Source organism: Carya illinoinensis, chromosome 15 (assembly GCF_018687715.1).
Source record: "Carya illinoinensis cultivar Pawnee chromosome 15, C.illinoinensisPawnee_v1, whole genome shotgun sequence".
NCBI classification, from domain to species: domain Eukaryota; kingdom Viridiplantae; phylum Streptophyta; class Magnoliopsida; order Fagales; family Juglandaceae; genus Carya; species Carya illinoinensis.
Genome location: NC_056766.1, coordinates 273,095 through 299,790, shown reverse-complemented (window position 1 = coordinate 299,790; position 26,696 = coordinate 273,095). Strand labels below are relative to the sequence as shown.

The 26,696-nt window shown below is 38.5% G+C and overlaps 1 protein-coding gene across 5 annotated transcripts; it reads right to left on the bottom strand.

The window, feature by feature from the left end:
- Positions 1–131: 131 nt before the first annotated feature.
- Positions 132–26,696, bottom strand: LOC122296257 (helicase-like transcription factor CHR28). Of its 5 annotated transcripts, none has more exons than XM_043105811.1 (12): positions 26,512–26,695; positions 25,285–25,421; positions 24,980–25,185; positions 24,256–24,887; positions 23,212–23,283; positions 23,023–23,100; positions 22,025–22,931; positions 20,200–20,330; positions 12,715–12,936; positions 5,855–6,421; positions 5,330–5,539; positions 132–661 (listed from the first exon to the last, which is right to left on the bottom strand). In XM_043105811.1, exons 2-12 carry the CDS (start codon positions 25,392–25,394, stop codon positions 557–559), a joined length of 3,240 nt encoding a protein of 1,079 aa, XP_042961745.1. In that variant the 5' UTR covers positions 25,395–25,421; positions 26,512–26,695; the 3' UTR covers positions 132–556. The 5 variants fall into 5 exon arrangements, 4 of the variants coding, with proteins under 4 accessions (XP_042961745.1, XP_042961744.1, XP_042961746.1 ...); XM_043105810.1 differs by having other exon boundaries at positions 25,285–25,451; positions 26,512–26,694; XM_043105812.1 differs by lacking the exon at positions 26,512–26,695 and having other exon boundaries at positions 24,980–25,190; positions 25,285–25,428.

Sequence of the window (26,696 nt, the reverse complement as noted above, 5' to 3'; positions counted from 1 at the left end):
AAGTGATAATTCAATGAAGTTGTATCCATGAACTTTATACCGGATAGCTTTATATTTTCCACCAGGTATTGAATAAACAGCAGCCAGATTGGAATTCTGGCTCTACTTGAGAAATCATAGACATTTGTGAGTGAGAGTAATCATCTGAGCACCTCCTATGATTTCGTGAAATACATTACAAGGGCAACAAAATTACACATAACATACATTAATAAATAGAAAATGTCAACTACAAAACCTAGATCCTCCGCGTGGAAATAAATTAGTTAGAATATCTACAGGCGGCTTCTCGCCATTTGACCATCTATGAGAACAAAAATGCCCTTTATGGGCCTCAAAACTCGTATAAGTTACCATCAAGATCACCAACTCATTGGGCTGATGGGCCACAGGATGAGAAGGCCCTATAAGTGCAGCCACATAAGATCTCGCTGCCACGTACACTGATCAAGATTCAAATTCGACTCTTCGAACCTCTTTTCCCCTTTTAGGCAAATATCAAGAGAGAATAATTACCGAAATCCAGAAGAATTCGGAGGAAATGGGAATATGGTGTTTAGACCATAAAGAGATATTTAAGATCATCAACTGTTAGGCGAGTTGCAGAGCCCCCACTTTGGTCTTCACCAAAAGCAGATGCGACCATTTTTCTCTTCTCTTCCTGCAATTAAAATAAAATATGTTAAAAATTTAATTGGGTAAATTCAGCACATGATCTAACACGTACTAGAGTCTGATCGTGAGTTCAAACCCCGACATCTACCTTCTATTCAAAAAAAGTGATCAATCATGTGTGTCAAGCCCACTCATTGTGGGATAGTTTAGACCTCCATAAGGAAAAGTTTTCAAATCTGGACTAACTGATTAAATTCCGAGTAATGCTACATACAGTCATTTTTGCGCACTCCCTGCGCACTCCACTGATATGATTGGTTGGATTAATTTTTTTTTAATACACAACCAATCATATCACTGGAGTGCACAAAGGAGTCCGCAAAAATGATTGCACATAAAATTTTCCTTAAATTCCCTATTTCCTATCAGCTTTAACTACTGGGATAATGGTATATTTGAGGAAAACACAAGGACAACGATTTCATCTCTCTGCTTGTATTTCTGCACATGTTCGACCTTCTCACACCTACCAACCCAACCTGCAACCCTGACTGTTGTCAATTAAGCCGATAACAAAGGTAAGAGTACCGAAAATTCTAACGTGCACGCACACATGCCATACTAGCCCCGTGCTCCATAAACTCACATCTAAGATGGTGCAGCAAGTCTGATACGATGAAGTAATTGCAGCATTGACCTACATCTCTCTCGTGGCAGCAAATTTGATGGCTTGTTGAGAGCTACGAAGCAGAGGAAGACCTTCTAATACCGCCATTTTTTTTATTTTTTTTTATTTTTTCCAGTAAACAAAATATTATTGATCATAAGAATCAAGAGCAACACATACAAGAGAAATGCCTAAGCATGCTAGTTAACAAGGAATTCATGATTTAGTCATGCCATGAAAATCAATCACAATCTACCTATGGAGTAGAGTATTGAAAAAAGAAATTTCTAAGCTCATCCATTGACCGCTCTTGATCTTCAAAGCTTCTTTCATTCCTCTCCCTCCAAATACACCACCATAAACATATTGGAACAATCTTCCATACTGTTGAAGTCTGAGAGTTGTCCCCAAATGCCTCTCCAAGAAGCTAGGAGGCTGATTACCCTTCTCGGCATCACCCAAGCTAACCCAGTGAGACTCTCCACTCTTTTTGCACATATAATAACAATCCATGACTATGATTCAACAATTACTAAAGTTGTCTAGAGTGAGGATCTTCCCAAAGGAAGCCATCCATACAAACAATGCCTTTAGTGTGCCTTTGCCTTTCAAATACTCTTCTATGGGAATTGATTTGTATTGTGCCTATAAACTTCCCTTTCTTAGAGGGGCACCAAATTATCTTGCCTTCGACTACCCCCATCAAACAAGTAGAGTACACTTAAGTCATAGAACTCAGAAAAGTATCAACTTCCCAATCTTGTGCATCTTTGAGGTATGTAACAATTCCCCACCATGACCAATATGAGCTTGAAGTTTCCTTCGCAAGAGGTCCGCATTGCACAAAAGCCCTGGCTCTCTCCCAACTTGAATCTACTATACAAGCATTCATTGGCAATAAGCACCAAGTTAGAATTTGCCCACCTTTGGCAAGGCATTTTCAGGCTTTGATGTTAACTTCTCCATCACCATGCCCAATCCATTTGCCAAAACTTAAGAGAGAATCTTGTACATTTTGCTCACCAAACTAATCGGATGATAATCTTTTACCTATACAAAGCCGGGTTTTTTTTTTTTTTTGGAAAGAGCGCAATAAAAATTGCATTGATGCTTTCTTCAAACCTTCCATTTTCATTAAATTCATGAAAGACCCCCATTATGTCTCCTTTACGCACTTCCCAACATGTTTTTTAATGCTTTCCTGATCTTTGTCTCTTCAAATGGCTTTCCAAGTTGTTCTACTTCATGTGAATCAACAATCATCAATGTCTCTATGGCATTGTTTCTCCTAAGTGAGTTAGCCATCTGGTGGACAAACTTAGTGCATTTATCCCCTTCCTTCAACCGTAGTACTCTCGATTTTTGTCTCAAATATATTTCTTCCAATAAAGAGACTCTTTCAATACCCGTTATCACTTGGATTTTACGAGCTGTCTCCACTTTAGATAATTCCCTTTCCTCCTCCACTCCCTCCAATCCTTTGAGTTCCTCAAAGAAAGTATTCTCTTGACCTTCCACCTTGCTAAACCTTCAAATCTTTCTTCAAAAACTTCAATTTACATGCCATGATATAGCTTGGGTTTCCATAGAGTTGGTGAGAAGACCTCCACTGTCGGACTCTATCGAGAACTCCTGACTTCAACCACATATTTTCAAACTTGAAGTACCTTGGACCTCCATGAAGACCTCCACAATCAAGATGGACAGGAATGTGCTCTAAACACAACATGGGGAGTCTTTTTAAATAAGATAAGGGTAATGTGCTTCTCATTCCAATGATACTATAAATCTATCGATCCTTGACCAAGAGTGAAGGAGCCACCTAGAAGAGGAACATCCAATAAATCTCACTCAAAGATAAAGTTCGAGAAGTCTACCATTGTTGGGTTAAGCTAGAGCCACGTGAGCTTTCACTTGAGAACTGAGGGATGTTGAAGTTGACAACAATACACCAAGGTAAGTTCCATATGTTGCTTAGTCTTGCCAACTCATCCCATAATAAATTTCTTGAGCGATCTAGATTAAGACCATGAACTCCTGCGAAGGCCCACTAATATCCATCCACAACATCCTTGAATAAGCAAGCTACCATAAACTCCCCCTAAACAATCCTCTGTCTTTTCCACCACTCTTTTATCCCACATCGCTCGGATGCCTCCAGATGCTCTATTGGATGGTAAATAATGTTACCCCCCACTTGATTACACACCACAAACTCCTAATAATGCAAAGGGGGATAAAAATTCCAATTTCGATTCTTGGAAGCATACGATGTCTACTCTCCATTTATGTAGTTGATCTCTAATTTTGCAGCATTTTTTTACTTCTCTCATTCAGCCCCCTTACATTCCATGAAACAATTTTTGGTTTCATAAAACAACCTCCATTGGCCTTCCCTTCAATATTCCACGGTTAGAGCTCCTCTCTCTTGCTCCATCTTTGACTGTCCAGTTAAGCCTTTTTAATTCTCTAGCTCTCTTCTTAGCTGAATTGAGCTCACTGGGTGAGCTAGAATGGATCTGTCCAGCCTCTATAGTTGCAAGGAGAGCCATGAATTGGTCCTCAAAACAGTCACACAAGATCCCCACACAATGTTGAATCTCCTGTGCTATGTGTAAGACTCAATCTCAGACCTGGATGTCGCTGTTGTTGCTTGGGTGTAGAGAAAACAGTGGAATGGGTTCTTCCCAGTATACCTCCTCACTGACCACGGGACTACTTGTAACTCACCCATCTTATATGAGACAGGACACAACACCAACCAGTACTCTCCCTCAGCCCCATCCAAGTAAAACACTCCCATCGCATTGTCTGGCATTTCCCTTTCCCCCATAATACATAGTTCACAAATCCCATCCTCTGTTTCTACATTTCCCGGACTCAATATACTTTCTATTTCTAGCAACATCACTTTCTTGGGTGAAACCAATGTGTTCTCGTCCATTTCTACATCCTGGGCAATGATTTCTGCATTAAAAACAGCCCAGTGTCTATTGTTCTTGTCGCTGGCGCCGCCACCCCATCGGCTGGAATACAGGCCACCGGCTTGCCTTCCTCAGTCAGTTGTTTCTGCGTTGTCCCTGTTTGGTGAAGCGTGGGCTCCAATGGGTTTTTTGCACCCGATTTTCAAAGATTGAGCTACCCGAGTGTTTGACTCACCATCACCGTTGGGTTATGGGCTTTCATCTTCCCTTTCTTGGCCCACAATTTCTTGTTTCTTGTTTCTCTCACTCTTAATTATTAAGGGTCTTTCAACGCTAATAGAAGATATGTGTTTTTTGCTTCAACTAAAGCATCAATTGGCACAAAGAATATTCTGGAGATAATGGAGCTGATGTAAGATGAATGGAAGGTAGGAAACTCACAAGTGAAGTGAAACAGTAAGAAAATTTTAGATTTTCGCTGAAGCTGAGACCTTATTGTCAAAAGTTATTAACTATTAAAAGCTTTCCCCCTAAGGAACATATATGATAAATTATAGGGGACCAAAATCTTAACTTTTATTGAAATGAAAACCCCCAAATCAAAAGTAAATTCATCCACGTTTCACTGAAGCCTAAATTAAAAATAACATCGCTGAAATTACAGACATTTTTCTCAATAACTAACTACTACTAAATTTGTTGATCATCCTCACCAATTCATCTCACGTGTAAACCACCTGAAAACTTTGGACCAATTGCAGGCCTTATGCATGCAGAATCGAAGAATCTAAAACAATGGGGGAAACAACACTTGAACTGATGACCTCGAAAGGAGACAGACTGATACCATGTAGAAGAACAACCAATCTCAAAAGCTTAACCAGTAAGGAAGTGGACGAATAATGTACAGCAAGCTCACAAAACAAGCAAGCATAAACAGTACAATTGAAATAATGAAAACTAATGAGAACATATTCTTTTCATGCAAACTGTCTTGGCACTTTGGCATTTCTGCACCTTATAACACTTTCAATGAACCACTCCAGAATCAGACCAACACAAAAGGTACTAACCTAAATCTTGGGGGGCAGGAAGAATACCAGTATAACATGAAAGACAATACCTGGAGGGATAATATCCTATCTTCCACAGTGTCTTTGATTGTAATCCGTGTTACAGTAACAGGACGAGTCTGTCCAATCCTATGTGCTCGATCAACAGCCTGATCTTCAGTAGTTGGATTCCACCAAAGATCCAAGAGAATAACATGACATGCAGCAACCATGTTTAACCCAAGGTTTCCTGCTTTTAACGACATCAGCATAACGGTGACCTACGACAAATCTTGGTCACTCAGATACTGAAAGTATAACACAGGTTTAGGCAATAAGCAACGAAAGGGAAACAATCTAGCACGATATCAACAATTAGTAACACCAACTACCAAAACAAAGCAAATCTAGCAAGGTGCTGTCGCAGTAATCTCATTTTTCTAAACAGCATTTTATTAGCAAATAGCATTATGACTTTCAGATAGCTTTATTACTAATATCGACCCACCTTGCCAAAGCAGAACAGGATATTAGAAGAAAAACAAACTAAAAGCATTCCAGGCTTGCTTTCACAGTTCCCAAGTTAGGGGCCAAACCTCTGAGTCGGTGTTGAAATCTCTAACAGCCCTGTCCCTAGCACCCAGAGTCATTGTGCCATCAAGCCTCCTGTACTCTATACAAGAATCATTCAATGAAATCTCCACCAAGTCCAACATGCTAGTCCACTGGGAAAAAATAATTGCTTTTATTGGTCCCTCAGATGGTGGTTTTGAAAAAACTGTTGTGTGATTTATAGCTCCTACAGCTGAAGGGCCATTCTCTGTGTATGCCATTTCTTGAGACAGAGGGCTTCCATTGCATTCCATGGATTTAGGCCTTTTGCAATGTGTCTGCAGAATCTCAAGAACAGCTCTGATTTTAGACGAACCATACTCATTCTGCAGAACTAGTGAACTCTCAGTGGACTGAGAAATCGTGGGACTGCCAACATCAACAGAAAGACAACTACTCAAAGTAGCTTTGGAGAAAACAATGTCCGAACCAAGTTGTTCTTTACATCCAGGTGCAGGGCACGTATTATCATCACCAGTCAAATATTCTGATACACACTGATAGCAGAAAACATGACCACACATGGTAACAACAGGGTCCTCAGGCGGATCCTGTAAAATAATCAGATACTAGAAGAATTAGAGAGGAATTGACATATGACATCTCATTCTTCCAATATAGTTGTATATTGTGAGCTTGCTAAAAGATAAATGGCAATAATGATAAATAGATGGTACTCAGTGAATGACACAACAGAGGAAACAATAAGTGAAAGGTGAAATGATGAAGAAGATTATGGATTTTTGTGCACACACAAACAAAGGTCTATAAGCACGTAAAAGGAACATAAAGATGTCTTCATCACATCTAAGTCAACTTACAAACATGCCACCAAAAGAGAAAACCCTGAACTAATGTTGCTTAGACACCAAAATCAAGAAAATAATTTTTTTTGATAGGTAGTGAAGATCGATTCCCAAAATCAAGAAAATATGCAAGTTTCAAACTGAAGTAAATGAGTGCAGGAAACAATCATTAGAACCTTTACCCCAATAATCACCAATACCTTATCACCAAATTACATCGGATGCCCCTAAACAAATACTAACTTCGTTTCCAGATTTTACTAGGTTTTTAATGTCAATTTTGGTCTCAATACCTCTTTGCATTGATTTCCTTCATTTATATAGAAGAGACTTACAGATTCCAGCGCCTAGTTGCTGCTGGTTTTACTGTACACATACATATTTACACATTACATGTTTACACGTTAAGTCTATTTACATCCAGCTTATTTATTTGCTATACTATCTAAATATAGAAAGTTACTACAAGTATCTGTGTAACCCAAGAAGATCTCCGTAACATCCCCCCTCAAATTGATGCTGGTGGATCAAGAAGCATCAATTTGTCAACCAAGAACTGATGTCGGTGCCGAGAAAGAGCTTTAGTGAATATCTCGGCAGTTTGACATTCAGTGGAAATGTGAGGGAGAGTAATCATATGTTTGGCAAAGGATTCACGTATGGAATGACAATCGACTTCGATATGTTTCGTAAGCTCATGGAATACAGGATTAGCGGCAATCTGAATAGCACTGGTATTATCAGCATGAAGGGGAGTGGGATGCAGCTGAGGAAAGCCAAGTTCCCCCAATAACCCACGAAGCTATGTGATCTTAGAGCATGCGGAAGACATAGCACGATGCTCAAACTCAGTAGAGGACTTGGAAACTCTATCTTGCTTCTTAATTTTTCTAAGAAATGAATGCAGCCTAAGAACATGCACCAGCCAGTAACGGAGCGACGAGTATCCACACATCCAGCCTAATCAGCATCACTATACCCCATCAACTGTAAGGAAGATTCTTTAGGAAAGAACAACCCGCGGGTATAGGTGCCCTTCAGATATCGGATAATGTGACGGACAGCGGCTAAATGAAAATGTCGAGGAGCTTGCATAAATTGATTGACTTGCTGCATGGCAAACAAAATGTCGGTACGAGTAATCGTCAAATAGTTCAAACTCTCAACAAGCTACCGATACAAGGATGGATCTAATAGAAGCTCCCCTTCTTCCTGACTGAGCTTAAGATTTACCTTCAAGGGAGTAAAAACAGAGTTACCCAATTGGAGACCACCCAATGAAATAACACCCTGCGTGTATTTGTGCTGGTGTAACAGCATACCAGTTGGAGTAAGCTACACCTCAAGACCAAGAAAGTACTGTAGGGGGCCAAGATCTTTCATGTGAAAAAAGGCCTTAAGATGCTGTTGTAATTGCTTAATTAACTCAGTATCGGAACCAGTAATCATAATGTCGTCGACATATACAAGAAGCAATATGATTCCTGCGGAAGTCTTGCGAAGAAAAAGAGAGGAATCAAACTGACTTTGAGTAAAATGAAAAGCAAGTAGGTTAGAGCGAAATTTGTCAAACCATGCATGCAGAGCCTGTTTCAGTCCATACAAAGATCGGCATAACCGACAAACCTCTGAGGAATGTGTAGCAAACATGCCGGGAGGTGGTGACATATAGATTTCTTCCTTTAAATCCCTATGTAGAAAGGCATTCTTCACATCCATATGCCGAAGAGACCATCATTGCAACGCAGCAAGTGCCAAGATAGTCCACACAATAGTCATTTTGGCAACAGGTGCAAATGTCTATTCATAATCAATACCATACTCTTGTCGGTTCCCAAGAACCACGAGACGGGCCTTATATCTATCCAGTGAGCCATCAGCTCTAAACTTGACTGAGTATACCCATTTACAGCCAATTGGTTTGACATCAGAGGGACAAATTACAAGGCCCCAAGTGTGATTGTTTTGAAGAGCTTGGATTTCCTCTTGCATGGCCTGTTGCCAACATGCTTGGGTGGATGCCTGGGTATAAGAGTGAGGAACAGGAAATAGTGTCGAGTGTGGCAGTAAGTGAAATGTGAAGAAAACCATACCTATCTGGTGGATGTGTAACCCGCGTGGAGTGCTGAGGTATAGGAACCACAGAATCAGATGACGGATTAGTGTCTGGAAGGAGCATTGAAGAAGGGGGAAGATGTCGATGATACACCATACCTGATTGAAATCGCTTAATAAAGGAACTAACATCATCAAAAGCGGGAAGAAAAGTAATAGGAGGATCAGAAATAATATGAGACTAAAAGAAATATTGATTTTCAAAGAAGATCACATTCCGTGAGATGCGAGATTTATTTGCATGAGCATCATAACAAACAAATCCTTTCTGAGTAGGACTATATCCCATAAAAGCACACATGACAGACTGTGCAGCAAGTTTGTGACGCTCAATAGGTGGCAAATGAACAAAACAAACACACCCAAATGTATGAAAGGATTGATTCTCAGGAGATATGCCAAATAATCGAAGATAAGGAGAGTCATAATCTAGAGTGGTAGTAGTCAAACGATTGATCAAATAGACAGCAGTAGATAAAGCTTCTACCCAGAACTTAGAGGGTATAGAGGAATCAATCAACAACGTACGAACAACATCTAAGAGATGACGATTCTTACACTCAGCTACTCCATTTTGTTGAGGAGTATAAGGACAAGATCGCTGGGAAATTACCCCCTTTTGCTGAAGAAAAGTTTGAAAAGAATGAGACATGTACTCCCCCACTGAGTCAGAGCGTAAAGTTTTGATACAAGTACTGAACTATGTCTTGATATGTGCAACAAATTTTTGAAAGACAGAAAAAACGTTGACTTTAGAATGGAGAAAATATATCCAGGTGAATCGACTATAATCATCTATAAACGTCACAAAATAATGATACTGACCATGAGAAATAACAGGACTCACACCCCAAACGTCAGTATGCACAATCTCAAAATAGTTAGAAGCACGACTACCATGCATTGAAAAAGGTAAAGTTTTACTTTTACAAAGACGACAGGTAGCACAATCAAAAGATGCAGGAGAAGAAGAAAATGAGTATTTATTGCCCCAAAAACCATGTTTTATAAGATGAGTCAAGACAACAGAATTAGGATGACCTAATTTCTTATGCCAAATTTCATTAGTATTGGCAGTAGCCGTACAAGCAAGAGCAACAACATTAGGAATAGAAAATTGTAAGGGAAACAAACGTCCTACTTTAGGCCCCTTCGCAATCACTGTCCCCGACACTTGATCCTGCCCAAGACAACCACCGCAAGAAAAGTGAACATTACAATTATTATCTACCAATTGTCCAACAGAAATTAAATTGGTAGATAAGCCAGGAGAGACAAAAACATTGTGAAATGAAGAGCCCAAATTACCAACAACAGTAATAGGAAGAGTATTGCCATCAGCGATCTGAATATTGTGTGCCTTTATACTTACGAACACCATGAAGACTCGTCATATTACCAGTCATATGATTAGAAGCGCCCGAATCAACAATCCAAGAAGTTGAGTTAGTACTCATAGCTTGCAAGCCTAAGGCCGTACAAGCAGACACAATCATCTGTTGGACCATTGTTGGTGTGAGAATAGATGAATCAAAGCTTACAGTAGGTGGCACAGAAGATGAAGCAGAAGACTGAAAATCAGCTTGAAAAGATTGGGATTAGCGATTTTGAGGTGGTATTCGATAGTCTTTGATGATATGGCCCTCTTTCTTGCAGTAGTTACGAACCTTTTTAGAACAGTTGCAAGCAATATGACCAAATTCCTTGCAACTGAAACACTGCAACTTGTTCCTTCCTCTCCCTTGTGCTGCATAGGCTACATTCACAGTCTCGGAAAAGACCTTTTCAGAAGTCATACTCATCTGAGTGGATAACCGTTGTTCTTCACGCAACAAATCACCCAAACAAATGTCCAAAGAAGGAACCGGATCATGGTTCAATAAACCGGCTCGAGCGGGCTCAAATTCAGGTCGAAGTTTCATTAAAAATTGATCGCGTTGACTCTCAATATGAACTGCTTGAAGGGTTGTGAGGGCCGCAGTGGGAACCTTCGCATGAGCAATGGTAGAATACTCGCTCCAAAGGTTAATAAAACCAGAATAAAATTGTGCAATAGGTAAATTGCCTTGACTATAATTACTGATTTCCAACTCTAATTGGAACTTTCGAGCAGTGTGATCTTGGTGGTAAATACAGTGAAGATAATCCCACATAACCAGAGCTGTAGTAAAACAGCGAAGATTGGTCACAAGGTGAGATTCAATGCTTCCCAATAGCCAAGAGACTACCTTGGCATCCTTGACCTCCCATTGAGCAAATTCTTTTTCATCAGTGGGAACCTTAGCAGAATTATCAATGTGATTTGATAATTCTTTTCCTTTCAAAAACATCTTAAACTGAAATTCCCATGTGGGAAAATTCTTTCCAGTAAAGCGAACAATAGTATTTTCAATAGACATGATGAAAATGTATTTAAAGGAAATAAGCCCAAGCAGCAAATCCAATAAAATAAACCAAGGCAAAGAGAACGAACGGATGGCCCAAGTCTAAACAGCAATAAACCCAACCACCCAGGGAGTCACGGCAAAACAAATAAATGGTCTAAGTGAAAAAGGAAATGCCCAAATAAAATCTAAGTCCCGAGAGACACAAGTGGACTTATCGGAAGTGTGGACTTATTTAAATGTGGGCTTATAAGAGGGAAGGCCTGAATAAAATCCAAGTTACGGCAATGAAAGGGCCCAAGTAATATGCAGAGAAATACCTTCCCAGCACAAATCATGGCAAGCCAAAAAATGCAAGAACACGTCGTCAACCCCGCAAGTCAAAAAATCCCAGCAAGCACCGTCGTCAGCCACGCCAAAAGTGGTCGACCACCACACAGCCACCCACAGAGACTGACGACAATCACAAGGATGCGCAGCCACCACAAGAAAAGGCACCACGGTGAGTAGCCCGCAACAAGAACAGCGTGCGCAGAAGGAACCCAGCCACCCAACGAGTTGCCGACTGCCACAGAAGATGCCAACAGGCACACAACCACCCACCGAAAGCACTGACCACCAAGAAAACTCAAAACATAAGGAACCCGAAACAAGAGGCAAAGCTCACAATGCCGACAGAGCTCCGATAGCCAACGAAATGGCAACTTCAAAAGGATGAGCACAACAGAGAGCTCCGACTCTCAACGAGGAACCAAAAAAACGTGCGGAAAAGAAAAGGAAAATTTCTCCCACCGAAAACTCACAATTTCTCACAAATAGCGATGGAAATCGCATACCAGAGATTAAGACTACAGAGACTGAAAACAGAGTAAGGGCTCTGATACCATGTCAATTTTGGTCTCAATACATCTTTCCATTGATTTCCTTCATTTATATAGAAGAGACTTACAGATTCCAGCGCCTAGTTGCTGCTGGTTTTACTGTACACATAAATATTTACACGTTACTTGTTTACACGTTAAGTCTATTTACATCCAGCTTATTTATCTGCTATACTATCTAAATATAGAAAGTTACTACAAGTATCTGTGTAACCCAAAAAGTATCTCTCCATAACAGTTAAAACACCATTAAAGAAGAAACCGAGCCATAAATCTGTTGATATTTGCTCCTGCATCACACATTCCTTGAAATGCTGCCCATACGCACTACAGCCAATAATTTCTCGCATAAACTCTCGTCAATTATAGTTAATGAGAAAACCTTTATCTTCAATGCAAATTATTTTTTATAAATAATAGAAATTGAATTAAAAAGCTCAAAATGCATGCTCCAACTACACATCTATAGTTATTAATATAGCCCTTGAAAATAGGCAACATAAATCTACAAAAACAATGTATAACCATAGCAATAACGACAGCATTAGGCCACACCTTGTTGACTACAATGAGTTTCATCAACTCTTAAAACTTGTATTTCAAAAAATCACAGAAAATATGGAAAAATCAAAGCATCCCCCATTTTGAGAGAACTCACATCGCATACACGGCAGATGGCGAAGGAAGTTTCTAAGCAATTCAATAGATTGATCAGCATGTCCCTGGGTATTTTCTTCGCCATTTCAAGAGAATCTTTTCCAACTGAGTCAGATTTATAATCTTTGACAAGACACGGATGGTCACAGGCCTGGCGGAGGCGTAAAAGCATCAAAAGAATATTTGCATAATTCTGATTCACCGTGCCAGCAGCAGCATATGCCTGAAAAATGCAGACTCATAAATTTTTTTTTAACAATAAGCAAAACTTTATTAATCATTTTTATGTATAAGTGATAAGAGATTTCATTATAGACGAATGTATAGGCGAAGCCCCACGTACACAGGAAAACACCTAAATACATTCTAGGATACAGAGAGCGACATCAGAAAATCATGAATGGGAGATCTGTTATTCACTAAAACTGAAAACCAAAACAGCAAAGAGTGTACAAAAAAATTCCAGTTCAAGAGAATGCTCTGTCATTAAAACACCGCTCATTCCTTTCCATCCAAATGCACCTCATAAGACACAAAGAAATCATCTTCCAAGCCATATCCACTTGAGAACAACCATGAAGCCCGTTCCAAGACGTGAGAAGGTCAACCACTCTCAATGGCATCACCCAAGCCAAGCCAATTCTATGAACGATGTCATTCCACAAAGCCCTTGCCATCTCACAATGCAAAAGAAGATGATCCACGGTTTCCCCACTCATTTTGCACATGAAGCACCACTCCATAACTATAATAGCTCGCTTCCTCAAATTATCCAACATCAAGATTTTCCTAAGAGATGCAGTCCAAATGAAAAATGCCACTTTGGAAGGAACATGGGACCTCCAAATATGCTTCCAAGGAAAAGGAGGACTATTCTAAGAAGCCAATAGCTTATAGTACGAAAGATAGTGAATTTTTTACACCCCTTCAATGTCCACAACATCCTATGCACAACATTACCATCAAGTGCGTCGTCTGAGCGTGCTAGTTCAATGACACAAGAAATTCCTGAAAACTCATTCCGTTGAAATAATTTACAGCTGACCAATGAAGTAAAGTATTGAAAAACAATTTTCTAAGCTGTTCCATTGACTGCTCTCAATCTTCGAAGCTTCTATCATTCCTTTCCCTCCAAATCCACCACCATAAACAAATTGGGACCATCCTCCATATTGTTGCTATATGAGAGTCACCCTAAAGGCCTCTCCAAAAGGCTAGGAGATCAATCACCCGTCTCGGCATCACCCAAAGTTAGTCCCACCCGAATAGGGGTGCAAATCGGTTGTCTGGTCCAGTCCGAGGGGGTGATGGACCGAAATTTTCAATCCATCATTTTCCCCAGACCTGACCGAACCGGTAGCTATCGGTCCGGCCCAATTATTTTGTTATTTTTTTCATCTTCGTTTTCTTTAAATAAATTAATAAAAAAAATTATTTAAATTACTAAATTAAAATTAATTGAATTATTAATGTGGATTATGTAAATAACTCATTAAAAAAATATTTTACTATAATTATATTTATGATATTGATAGTTACTACTTACTAACTTAGATTTTACTCTTTAGTCTGCATAATTATTAATAATGTCATACATTTTATATATGGTTAATGAATATTAAATAATTTTATTGTACATAGATTATTCATGCTTGCTTGCAACTTAGGTATTTTAAAAAAATTACCTAATTATTTTAATTAAGTGCAAATAGTAGAGTATGTACGAGTGTATAATGTATTAACTATTCACATATAATGACATAAATTATCACATGATTTATGATTTATTATTAGTTGATAGCATATATTATTTTATATTTTATATGGTCAATGATAATAAATTAGATGAAAATTACATCATTAACTTATATAATTACTATATAAAAATAACATACTAAATTATTAAAAATATTTTTAAAATATACATAAGAGTTTGGTACAATCTGGTCCAGTCCAAATTTGTGGGACCGAGATCGACCAGTCTCAACTTCGATCCAATACAGTTGATTTTTCTAATCCGGACCCAACTCCATACACCCCTACACCCGAGTGAAGAAATCATTTCATAGGGTCGTGGCAATCTCACAACGAAGTAATAAATAATCAACAAACTCCCTAGTCTTTTTGCACATGCAACGCCACTCCATGACAATGAATTAGCGTTTCCTTAAAATTATCAGGTGTTGAGTATCTTTCCCGAAGAAGTTGTCCATACAAAAAAGAGTGCCTTTGAGGGTGCCTTTGTCTTCCAAATACTCTTCTAGGGGAGCACCACATGAATTAGAACTAAGAGCATTGTTTTTTCTATATATATATATATATATATATTTTTTTTTTTAATGAGTAAACAATTTTATTAATCAATGAATAGGCATAGCCAAGTACACAAGGAGATCTACAAAGGTATGCCCCAACTATGTGGGCGCAATAGAGACAAGAAAATCATGTAAATCAAGGCCATTAAAGTCAACAGCTATGACCCAAGTACATAGAGTTTAATAAATAAAACTTTTAGTTCCTCCGTTGATCTCTCCTTGTCTTTGAACGTCCGATCATTGCGCTCCTGCCACAAACACCGCATGATGCATATAGGGACCATCTTTGACACAACTTTTATTTGTTGAATGCCTCTTAGATTTGTCTAGCTAGCCAGTACTGCCACCATTGTCGCATGCATAACCCAAGCCAACTCCAGTTTGCTAAACATCTCATTCCATAACACTCTAGTTGTCTCACAATGTAGTAGGAGATTGTCAAGACTCACCCCTTTTGCTACACATGCAGCACCAATCTGAGATGATCACCCTATGTTCCCTCAAGTTATCGGTTGTGAGGATTTTACCCAAGGAAGTTGTCCACATGAAAAATGCCATTTTGGGAGGCACCTTATGTCTCCAAATCCTTCTCCATGAAAACTAAATATTCGACTCTTATGTGAAAGATTTATAAAAAGAGCAAACCGAGAATGAATCTTTACCTGTGGGTATCCACCACAACATATCTTCTCATTGGTTGCTCAATTTTATGGAGTACAAAAGGCTGAAAAGGTCTTCAAGCTGCTCATTTCTCAATCTTGTGCGGCCCTAGTAAAATTGATATTCCACTGGATTTGGTCCCCCAATATCAACATGACTTCAGCCACTAAAGCTTCTTTGGCACTTGCAACCCAGAAAACTGAAGGAAATAAATCCTATAAAGCATTGTTACCACATCAAATATCACTCCAAAATTTAATCCTAGAACTCTCACCCAGAACATCCTCTTCTTATGTGTCAAGTAAAGACCCCACATCCTCTTCTTATGTGCTTCCACAATCCCACTCCATAAACCCCTCACTTCTTTAGTGCAAACCCCCCCCCCCCCCCCCTCCCAAAAAAAAAAAAAAAATAGACCTCCATATTTGCTCTCAATCACTAACTTCTCATATTTGCTCCAACTACATAGGGCTTCCAATTCCTTATTGTATCTCCACAGCCTTAAGTAATGCCTGATTAAAAATTCTCATATTTCTAATACCCAAACCACCGGGAACATACCTTCCCCCAATTGACTAGATGGAATTTGAACTTCTCACCCACTCCACTCCACAAGAAATCACGCTAAAGTTTCTCAATTCAAAACACCACACTTACTTTCAATAGGTACATTCTCTTCCATCTTGCCAGTCTCCACTCTACTTTCGCAATCAGCGTGTCCCATATTGAAGAAGCTATTGAGGCAGCGCCCAACGGGAGACCAAGGTAAGTCATAGGAAGAGAGGCAATCTTTTTTTGATAAGTAAGCAATATGTATTAATGAAAGAATTGGCAAAGCCATATGTAGTACAAAGAATGCCATAAACTACATAGGGACAAAAGATACAAGGCAATCATGAAAATCTTGACCATTAAAAATAACGGTAGTGGCCCAATTACAAAGAGTTCTAAAAAACAAAACTTTAAATTCCTCTGTCTATCTCTATTTGTCCTCGAACGTCCGTTCATTGCGCTCCTGCCACACACCACATAACACATATAGGGATCATCTTCCATACAGCCTTGATCTATTGATTACCTCTTAGGTCTGTCCAGCTAGCCATAACCGCCACAACTGTCTTGGGCATAACCCAATCTTACACCCCAGTTTGCTAGCCAGCTATCTTATATTATGAACAGAACACCTCCAATTGGCACCATCTCTGATTTGTCAAAGTTCACTCTCAAAGCAGACGCTACTTCAGTAGAAGGGCCTTCAATGCCCGAACCTGGTTATGATCTGCTTCACAAAAAATAAGTGTGTCATCTGCAAGCAACAAATGAGAAACATTAATAAATCCCTTATCCGGGGCTCCAATCGAGATGCCAACCAAGAAACCATTATTAACCAGTGCCGAGGTCATTCTGCTAAGCACCTCCATCACAATAACAAAGAGCAATGGGGACAACGGGTCTCCTTGTCTTAAACCTCGTGCGCTATTAAAAAAGCCAGCTAGGCTTCCATTTATAAAAACTGAGAATTTCACAGTTGATATGCACCAATGGATCCACGACCACCACCTTTCCCCAAATCCACACCTCCCAAGAAGGTAAAGTAAAAAATCCCAATTAACATGGTTGTACGCCTTCTCCATGTCCAGCTTACATACGATCCCTGCAATGCCAGCTTTCAATCTCCTGTCAAGACATTCATTGGCGATAAGAACAGCATCCAAAATTTGTCTACCCCTTACAAATGCATTTTGAGGTTTTGTAATTATCTTCCCCAATACGTCACCTAGGCAAGTCACAAGCACCTTGAAGATTATCTTGTATACCCCATTTACTAGGCTAATGGGCCGAAACTCCCTAATCCTGGTTGCCCCAACCTTCTTCGGTATCAATGCAATAAAAGTGGTGTTAAGGCTTCTCTCAAACTTTCCAGCTGAGCTCTTGTATCCTCTCAAACTTTGTGTTCCCCTCACCACTTTGTGAATCTTTGCCTCATCAAAAGGTCTCTCCAACCGAGAAACATCATGTAGCCCAATAGACTCGAAAACAAACCCATCAAGCGTAGGCCGCCATCCCTCCTGCTCAGTGAGTAAATGCTCAAAAAAAATCAGCTACATGATTGTGAATCACCTGAGCTTCCTTACAATCAACAATATTGATTTTCAGCGTCTCAATGTTGTTGTTCTATGAGAGTTAGCAATTCTATGGAAGAACTTCATGCTTCGATCTCCTTCCTTTAACCACAATGCTCTTGATTTTTTATGCCAAGAAGTCTCTTCTAATAAAATAATCTCAAGATCTGAGACCAACTCTGTCCTCCGAGCTAGTTCTTCCTATGTGAGAGCACAATCCTCTTGTATCCTCTCAAACTCCTGGATCTCCATCAACTTGTTTTTCGTGTTCCCCTACATCACCAAAAGACTGAATGTTCCAAAGCTTTAAATCTTTTTTGAGAGCTTTCAGTTTACCCACAAAGATGAAGCTAGGGGTACCCTATATCTGATATGAGGACCACCACTATCTGACCCTGTCCACAAAGCCTTCAGATTTCAGCCATATATTTTCGAACTTAAAGTACTGACACCGTCTTTGGAAACCACCACAATCCAGCATAATAGGCCAATGATCTGAACAAAGGCGAGGCATTCTCTTTTGACATACATCCAAAAAATGACTATCCCATTCCGGTGATATTAAAAATTTATCTAGTCAAGACCGCGTGAAAGAACACCCCACTAGAGGCATATCTATAGGGTTCAAATAAAAAATGCACTTTGCGAATTCTAACATTGCTGGCTGTAGTCTTCTATTTCCGGAACATTCACTTGGAAATCTTATGACATTAAAATCCCCACCAATGTAATGAATGCACCATGGAAGGTCCCACTAGCTATGTACTTCAGCTAATTCTTCCCACAATGGTTTTCTGTTGTCTGAGTTTGGTCAATAGACACCTGCAAAAGCCCAAAGAAAGTTATCTATCACACTCTTAAAGGAACATGCCGCCACCGTGAACTCCCTTATGAATCCTCCATTTTCTCCACCACCTGTCTATCCCACATCACCAATACACCCCTTGACATTCCATTAGATGCCATATACACCCAATCCACATGTACACAACTCCATATACTTCACACAATTCTTCTAGTAATTGATTTCAGCTTTGTCTCCTATAAACATACAATGTCTGCCTTCCACTCACGAAACAAGTTTCTTATTTGGAGATGCTTATTGGCCCCATTGAGCCCGCAGACATTCCACGACACACTTTTGGGTTTCATTGGGAGGAGGCCAGCCCCTTCCCTTTTGATTTGTCCCTACTGGAACTACCCTCATAATTCAGCAACCATGTTAACCTCTTAAGCTCCCGCTGTTTTTTTGAGCCAGCTTTCATGAGCTACTAGTGCCCCACTTCAATGGCAGTAAGTAAAGCCATAAACTGTTCCTTGAAGCCTTCACACTCCATCCCCACACATTGTTGTATTTCCTTCACCTTGTTGTATTTTTTCTATATATATATATATATATATATATTTGAGAAAAAAATATTTTTTCTATATATAAATAAGTTATTGTTATTAAACACACAAAGGAGTGCTACCCAACCACAAAGGCTACCAGAGGGGCGCCCTATTCTATAGGCATTGTATTGGCTTCCATATTCTAGCACCATTCTAAAAACTTCATCAGGATGTCAGCATCATTTGAAGGCCACAATACATAGATCATAATTTGCAATAAATTTCTTCATTCATGATCTTTCATGCTAATTAAACAACTTCATAGTCTCTTCTACAGGTACTTTTGCTTCAGGTTTCTTTCTTGATATTTTAATGATTTTACCACTTGCTAGCAACCAAAATCCAAAAATTATAAAATAGTGAGAGAAAGTAAGCAGAAAAAATTAATTCAATCCTCACTCCGTCGATCATACTTACATTAACATTTTTTTACATGTGAAGATTTCATTAGTATGAATAGAAGACTAAGCGAAGTCCAAGTGCACAAGAATATTCTTACTTTAACCTTCTGAAGCAAAAACCAAAAATCCAAAATCTACATGCCATTTCGATTAGAAAACCCCTAAAACTGGGAATTTCAAGACTTTCTACATCAATTTGCTCAGCATGCATCTTAGTTATCAAAATAAAATCTCAAAATGCACAATAGGTGAAGCAATCGCATTTTAGAGCTCCCAAAATGTCATATAATGACCAATATTATTTCCTACAATTCCATGTAGATGACATATCAGAATGAAGCGAACATTCGGTACAAATGCAATGATGAAAGCTTAAATGATCCGATAAATAAATATGAAAAAAGGTGCATAAAACAAGATCATTCTAATTTGCTTCCACCAGCCAACAAAGTGCTTTATACGAGGCTCTTTAACTCATTAGCAGCAGCATACTTACTACAGTCAAGAATGCAAAGTTAATTCAAAAGACAATAGTCCAGCACAATCATAACCTAACTTCTGAATCAGAAACAAATCAAATGGAATGAGTAGGAACCTTGAATTGAGTACGTGAATCAGCTTCTAGCTTGGTATAGAAGGCTCGTTCCTCAATTGAGAAGTTCACCTTAGTCAAGTTTATTTTTTTTGGTGGTAACTTAATTATAGGCTCCCCATCAATCAATGTCCCTAGACAATAAAAACTAGCAGGTATCAGTACCAAACAGAAAAATGTATTTATCAAATTATTTTCAGCAAATAAATGTGTATAGTATCTATAGTAGCACACATAGGGAAAAATCCACATAACCACATTTGTGAATGTAAATCCTTCTATTTGATCAAACAACAATGTTTGGCCTTGTGTGAATGATAGCACCCCACACCATGCATACAATTCATTCCACATAAAATCCCTCCCTTTTCTCTCATTTACCCCTTCAGATTCTTCACAGAATAGAGCCAGTAAAGGGAATGGTATATGTCTATGGGTCAATAAATTTTGCAGTAGAGATAAAACGAAGCCTAAAAACTTCAATTTTCGTAAAATTTTTTGTAAAGTTGGGAAAAACATAAGGCACTTTGTGTAATGCCCCAATGAAAGGCCTAAATCACATGGCCTATACTCCAAAAGGACTAGTCAATGATACAATTGGAGCCCTATTGGAACCTTATAAAGAGCAAGAACTTCTTCTTCCCAAGCAATGTGAAATCTCATACACCACCTACCCTTATACTTATCATATGGAGTATCACAATCTCTCCCCTCTTAAATTCCCGATGTCCTCGTCTAGTCTATCCTTTATAGGTGGCACAGCTCAAGTCCCACATTTTTTGTTGGGATAGACTCTGATACCATCTGCAACACCCCAATGAAAGGTCTAAACCACGTGGCCTCTACTCCAAAAGGACTAATCAATGATACAATTAGAGCCTCATGGGAACCACCTTATAAAGAGTAAGAACTTCTCCTTCTCAAACAATATGGAATCCCATACACCATCTACCCTTATCATATGGGGTATCACACTTTATTGTTTTGTGTTTGATATTCAAGTGGGACCTACAATATGTCTCTTTTCCGGTTTCACAAGCATAATGGGTGTTACCACGATTAGTTACAAACGCTTTTTGACAAGTAGTCGTGGCAACAAGTGCTTTGGTTTATTATTTTTTGAAATAATTTAGGAATAATGAATAAATAAATAATGCCTAGTGGCGTTCAAATATCACTCTTTGGCCTTTAAACTATCTTCAGCGAGTTTGCCCTTTAATTGCAATTTTGATGCTAACAACGTGTATGTGTGGGTTCACATTAGGACTTCTTTGCTCGGGTGAAGAGGGAGTAGTTTTCAACTCTTTCAAACATGTCCTCATTTCGGAGGGGCACAAAATGTCAGAGAAAAAGACATAAGAAGAAAGGGAAAATTGGTTTTGTCTTCCACTATGTCAAAATTTTGAAAAAGTAATTTACAAGCCATATGGACATCATTATACATAAAGGGCATAATCTGAAGTTAATGTGATTCTGCACAGAATTTGCACAACTAAAACAATGTTTTGAGTGTGCACAATGTTCATGCATATGTTTACTAATAATTTAATATTTCACCCAGAAAACTTGACCTCTCTAATGAAGCTATGATCATTCAAATAAATTAAAACATGCATATGTGATGAATTAACACAAAGCAGGTCTTGTGAGACACGTCTAGACTTGAAAAAAATAAGCAAACACAGAGGTAGATCCAAAAAAGCAATAAAGAGGAGAAATACAATCCAAATATCAGCAACTGAGACATCCACTATAGTATTAAAACATGCAGAATAAATATTTATCACCACAAAAACAACTTAAAACATATAGGGGAGAAAGTGTTAACCTTTTGTACGACGCAGCATTATAGCTCTCAAAACTGCTTGAAGCTTCTTGTACCCATGTAGTGAATTTCTAGATATTGGTACCTTTATTGTATTGTAAAATGATTTGTACACGGCATATGGGTCATATTTTAGGAACCTAAAGTAACTGTATAAGTCGTCAATCGCATTTTGAATAGGTGTTCCAGATAAGCACCACCTTCTTTTGGCTCGAAGGCTACAGCAAGCTCTAGCCACTTGAGTTCGGTGGTTTTTAATTGTCTGAGCTTCATCTAGTATCACCCTAAACCAACCCACTCTTGCCAGCGGACCACCACCACAATCAATAGAAGAGTTATCTATTCCTTTTCTACCCTTTTTTCCCCGCTTGCTTACATTAGATGTCTTTTTCCTCTTTTTATTAGTGGAAAATTCGGCTGATAACCCATACAATTCTCCATTTTTTTCATCAGCATCATCCTCGTCAACTAAAGGTTGTTTTGGAACTTCATTAGTTACAATAGCATATGTAGTGAGAACAACATCATGTTTTGCCAGTTCAACAGGATCCTTTGTCCTACTGCCTCCATGATAAACCAAGACAGAAAGTTTAGCCTCATCTGCAACTTTGTCGTCCAGCTCCCTAGCCCATTGCCGAAGAACACTTGCTGGGCACACTACTAATGTACCAGCTGCTGGCCTCTGCCTACTAAATGGCCGCATGGAGGTACTCACTTCTGGAATAGGTTTTAAACCATCAGTTTCTTCAGACTTCTTGACTTCATCCACAACAACACTGACATTATCATCATCATCATCAAGATTCAATGCTTCAGTTTTGCGATTGCATAGATCTTCTGATGTTGGTTTTGACTGCAAAGACCTCTGCATTTGTATGAGGGCAATCATAGAAATGGTCTTACCAAGGCCCTGTAAGATACAAACACAGTGAGTGGAGAAAATCCATGACCAACTTGTTCATCAGCTAAAATAAAGAGCAACTAGACTTTTCTTGACTAACTTGATCATCGGCTAAAATTCCACCCAAACAATGCAAACTTCTAGTCTCCTTTTGCAGCATCCAAGCCAAGGCAATTTTCTGTAAAGAATACAATGTTTAAGCTCAGAACCATATAAATAACGCCCAAGAAAGAACCAATTAATAAGATATTTTTTTTTATAAGTAACCAATAATAAAATATATAGACACCTGATGTCTGAGAAGAGGAACAGACAAAAGATTATCTGGTAAAGTAGCTTCAACTTTTGGTTGATTAAGATCCTGCAAGAACCAAAGTGCATGATATTTAATATCAAATCACTGATCATGTTCCAAAAACAGAAATACTGACAGGGAAAATCTTATTCCGTTGTTTTATACTCAAGTTCCATACATGCTGGGCCAGCAATTATAGTAAACATCACTTCCCTAAAGCTACATTACACATTCAATTACTTGTGTCAAGTGTGAGGGCGTAATGATTGATTTTTATGGCTCACTGAAATTTTGGAGTATAGAGTTGCGGCAAGGTCTAGAAGTCTTCCAAATTTTTAATATATTTTTAGGAAAAAGATAAGGCCGTTGGGAGGATAAAGTGCAAAGACATCATCAATATTGGAAAAAAGAGTTATCGGGGAAAAGATTAACAGTTGTTGCAAATAGAATATGCCACGGTTCCTTTTCCAAAACAGTTGTTGAGCATATAACTGAGCACCTGAAAAATTTGAGCTAGTACTATAAAGTTGTTATTCAAGCACTAGACTGCTACATGAAGCATCCAGTTCTGACACTTCTGAGCCTTCTAAAAAGTCAGGACTTTCCATTACAATTATAAATATTTTTCAATTGCAGGAAATTTTCTTTCTTTACATTTTTAATTAACATATAGTGAATTGTAATAATGGCAAGTCAGAGTTATTTATAGACACGAATCAAAATGCATTATTAACTCCGCTCAAGGAAACTGAAACTACTAACATAATAGGCCCTTGGAAGCTCTTTATAAGTATACAAGAGGATCTTCTCTATTACAACCAACAGTTACAAGATCAACAAATTGAATAACAAAGAGCACTGACTAGCACCTAAACAGTTATATACATCCAATGAATCTTAAGAAAATGGACTTGAATTAAAAGAAGGCCCGACAATATTGAACGTCCATTTAAATAAATAGTTTACAAAATAAACATGAATTTAAGAGCAAGAAAATATATTAATCAAAATTAAACTGAGCATAACTGCAAGGAATACCTCCAATGCTGCTTGATAAATCAGTCTCTCATCATTTTCAGTTTGTCTTTCTTCACCTACCATGGGACGGAATGAGGGATCGATTGAATTAACAAACTGGTTGGAGGAAATGGCCTTTCCATGCATCAAAGATGGATGTAGGATCCTAGTTCCACTGTTTGAAATAACTTCATCATTCTTTCCCCTGCTAAAATGGTCTTGCAGATAGCCCTTGCTTTTGATTACACTAGGCCCTGCTGAATGGTAAGAATTTTCATAAGTATTACGAACCATGCTACTTCCCATGTTCTCTGCTATATGGTTTAATCTAATACTTGGCACAAATGGCTGTAGAGATGGGGGAAGGGTCCTGTTCGGAGCCTGTTGAGATGAAATTTTCTCATAATCAGTACCAGAACGATTAGCAATTTGGGAATTAACAGTCCAAGGCTGACTTGCATTTCCATTATCTGTAAAGTACTCCGAATCATCCACCTGGGCACTCTGATGAAAATTTGAAGCTCTAATATTGTCGCTAGAACCAGGATGAAAATGGAGTTTTTCCCGTGAATGATTATTAATATTTGAAGAGTTGCCATTTGAAGCAAATCCTCTTTTAGGAGAATTAACCTTTTGAGGCTGTACACTGTGACCTGCAAATTTAACAAATGGATACACAATTAATCATACAAGGAAGTTTTGAGGATGAACCTAGAAAATTCATAATTTATAATATTAGTCGAACCTGTAGTACTTGAATTTGTTCCGCGTGTAGAAGCCCATTCAGGAAGAACCCTAGAAGAAGTAGATCCCCAACCATCTGTTTCCCAACTCTCCAAATCATCATCAGAGGAACTGATATCTATAAAATTCATCTCAGTCATAGAGTCTGAATGGTGACTTTCCTTTTCTTCAACCAATTTAGAGAGAAAATTACCAGGGTGAGCCAACCTGCACTTCAGAAGCATAATCGACATCTCATGAAATCTCAACATAACTGAAAGGGAAACATCTTTTCATTAAAATATCAGGTGGTATATTTGAACTCACCAGTTTTGTTCAATGTCTTTAAATTGGCTGGAAATCCAACCACCTAAAAGAGAGCAACATCTCCATGCCGAATTAATGAAATTGCGAAGGCGATCCTCATGCTCAGGCATCTAAATCAATCACATCCCCCACTTCCTCTAAAAACAGTAGCTTGATGAGCAGGCCAGCTTAAAAAATACACATTCCAAAAAGGGAAAATCAAAACCAAACCATTAGAAAAATTAGTAGATACAATAAAGCATGACTCAGATTTCATGTTGGAAGTTCATTTCTTAAACATGGACTTTCAAAATTAATCACATCCCTACTTCCTTCAGAAACAATAGTCTAATCAATCAAACCCATAATAAGCCATAATCAAACGTGATGTTGCAAGTCTTAAATATGTAAGAGCTTGACATTACATCAAAGACATTGTATATTCCACTAATTGTTACACTAACTTAAATTATAAAGGAAAATTTAAAAATCAAAAAACTTTGGTGAGACAAAGCATGCAAAGGCACTAGAGACATACGGCCAACCGTTTTTGTTGCGAGCTCACAATACCACGAAAAGGAAAATGGGAGAGAGGGAGACAGAGAGAGAGCTAGGGTTTCATACTAGCCCCCTACAGAGCCATCATAGGACCATTACTAAACCAATTGTCAAATGTCAGCACGTTATTCGGTCAACAAGAATGCGAAAAAAATGGACAATCTGAATTACGTCAAAATTATAGAACCCAACCATATCGTACTGCAAACACTTGAACTCTCTCAACACGTGATCATCCACATCAAAATGCGCACTTTTTTCATTGATATTCATGGTAAAGAATTGGGTAATGAACCATACCATCACACAACCAATAATCACAGCAAACTTGCAGGCAGGCCCTCAACAATTCAACAAAAGTCACACTACCTTAAAAAATAAAAAAATAAAAAAATAAAAGTGAAAATTACCGAACAAATTTGACTACATTAGCCCCCCAAAAAAGCAACGAATTTCGAAGACAAAGCCGACCAAGAGCTAAAGAAAAAATGCTAAGGAGAGTACAAAAACTTCCATGAAAACCTACTAAAACAGAAGTAAAAACAAACGAAACCCGTTAAGAAAAAAAATCAAAATTTTACGCTTTGATACAGACAATTAAGTATATTAAGAGAGTAATCGTGTATTGAAAAAACGGGTAATAAGAGAAACTTTGGGTGATTAAGTAGCGGAAGAGGTAGAAAGCCCTACCTGCAATAGTCGATCCTCATTGTACAGTTCATAGGGTTTGCAGTCACCGAATCAGAGACAGAGTGAGAGAAGGAGAACAGCTATAGCGTTTGGAACGAGGAAGGAGATCCCGTCCATTGATGTGGTTAAGCACAATCAATAATCATTTTTTTTTTTTTTTCCTTTTTATCAAAATACAACAATAG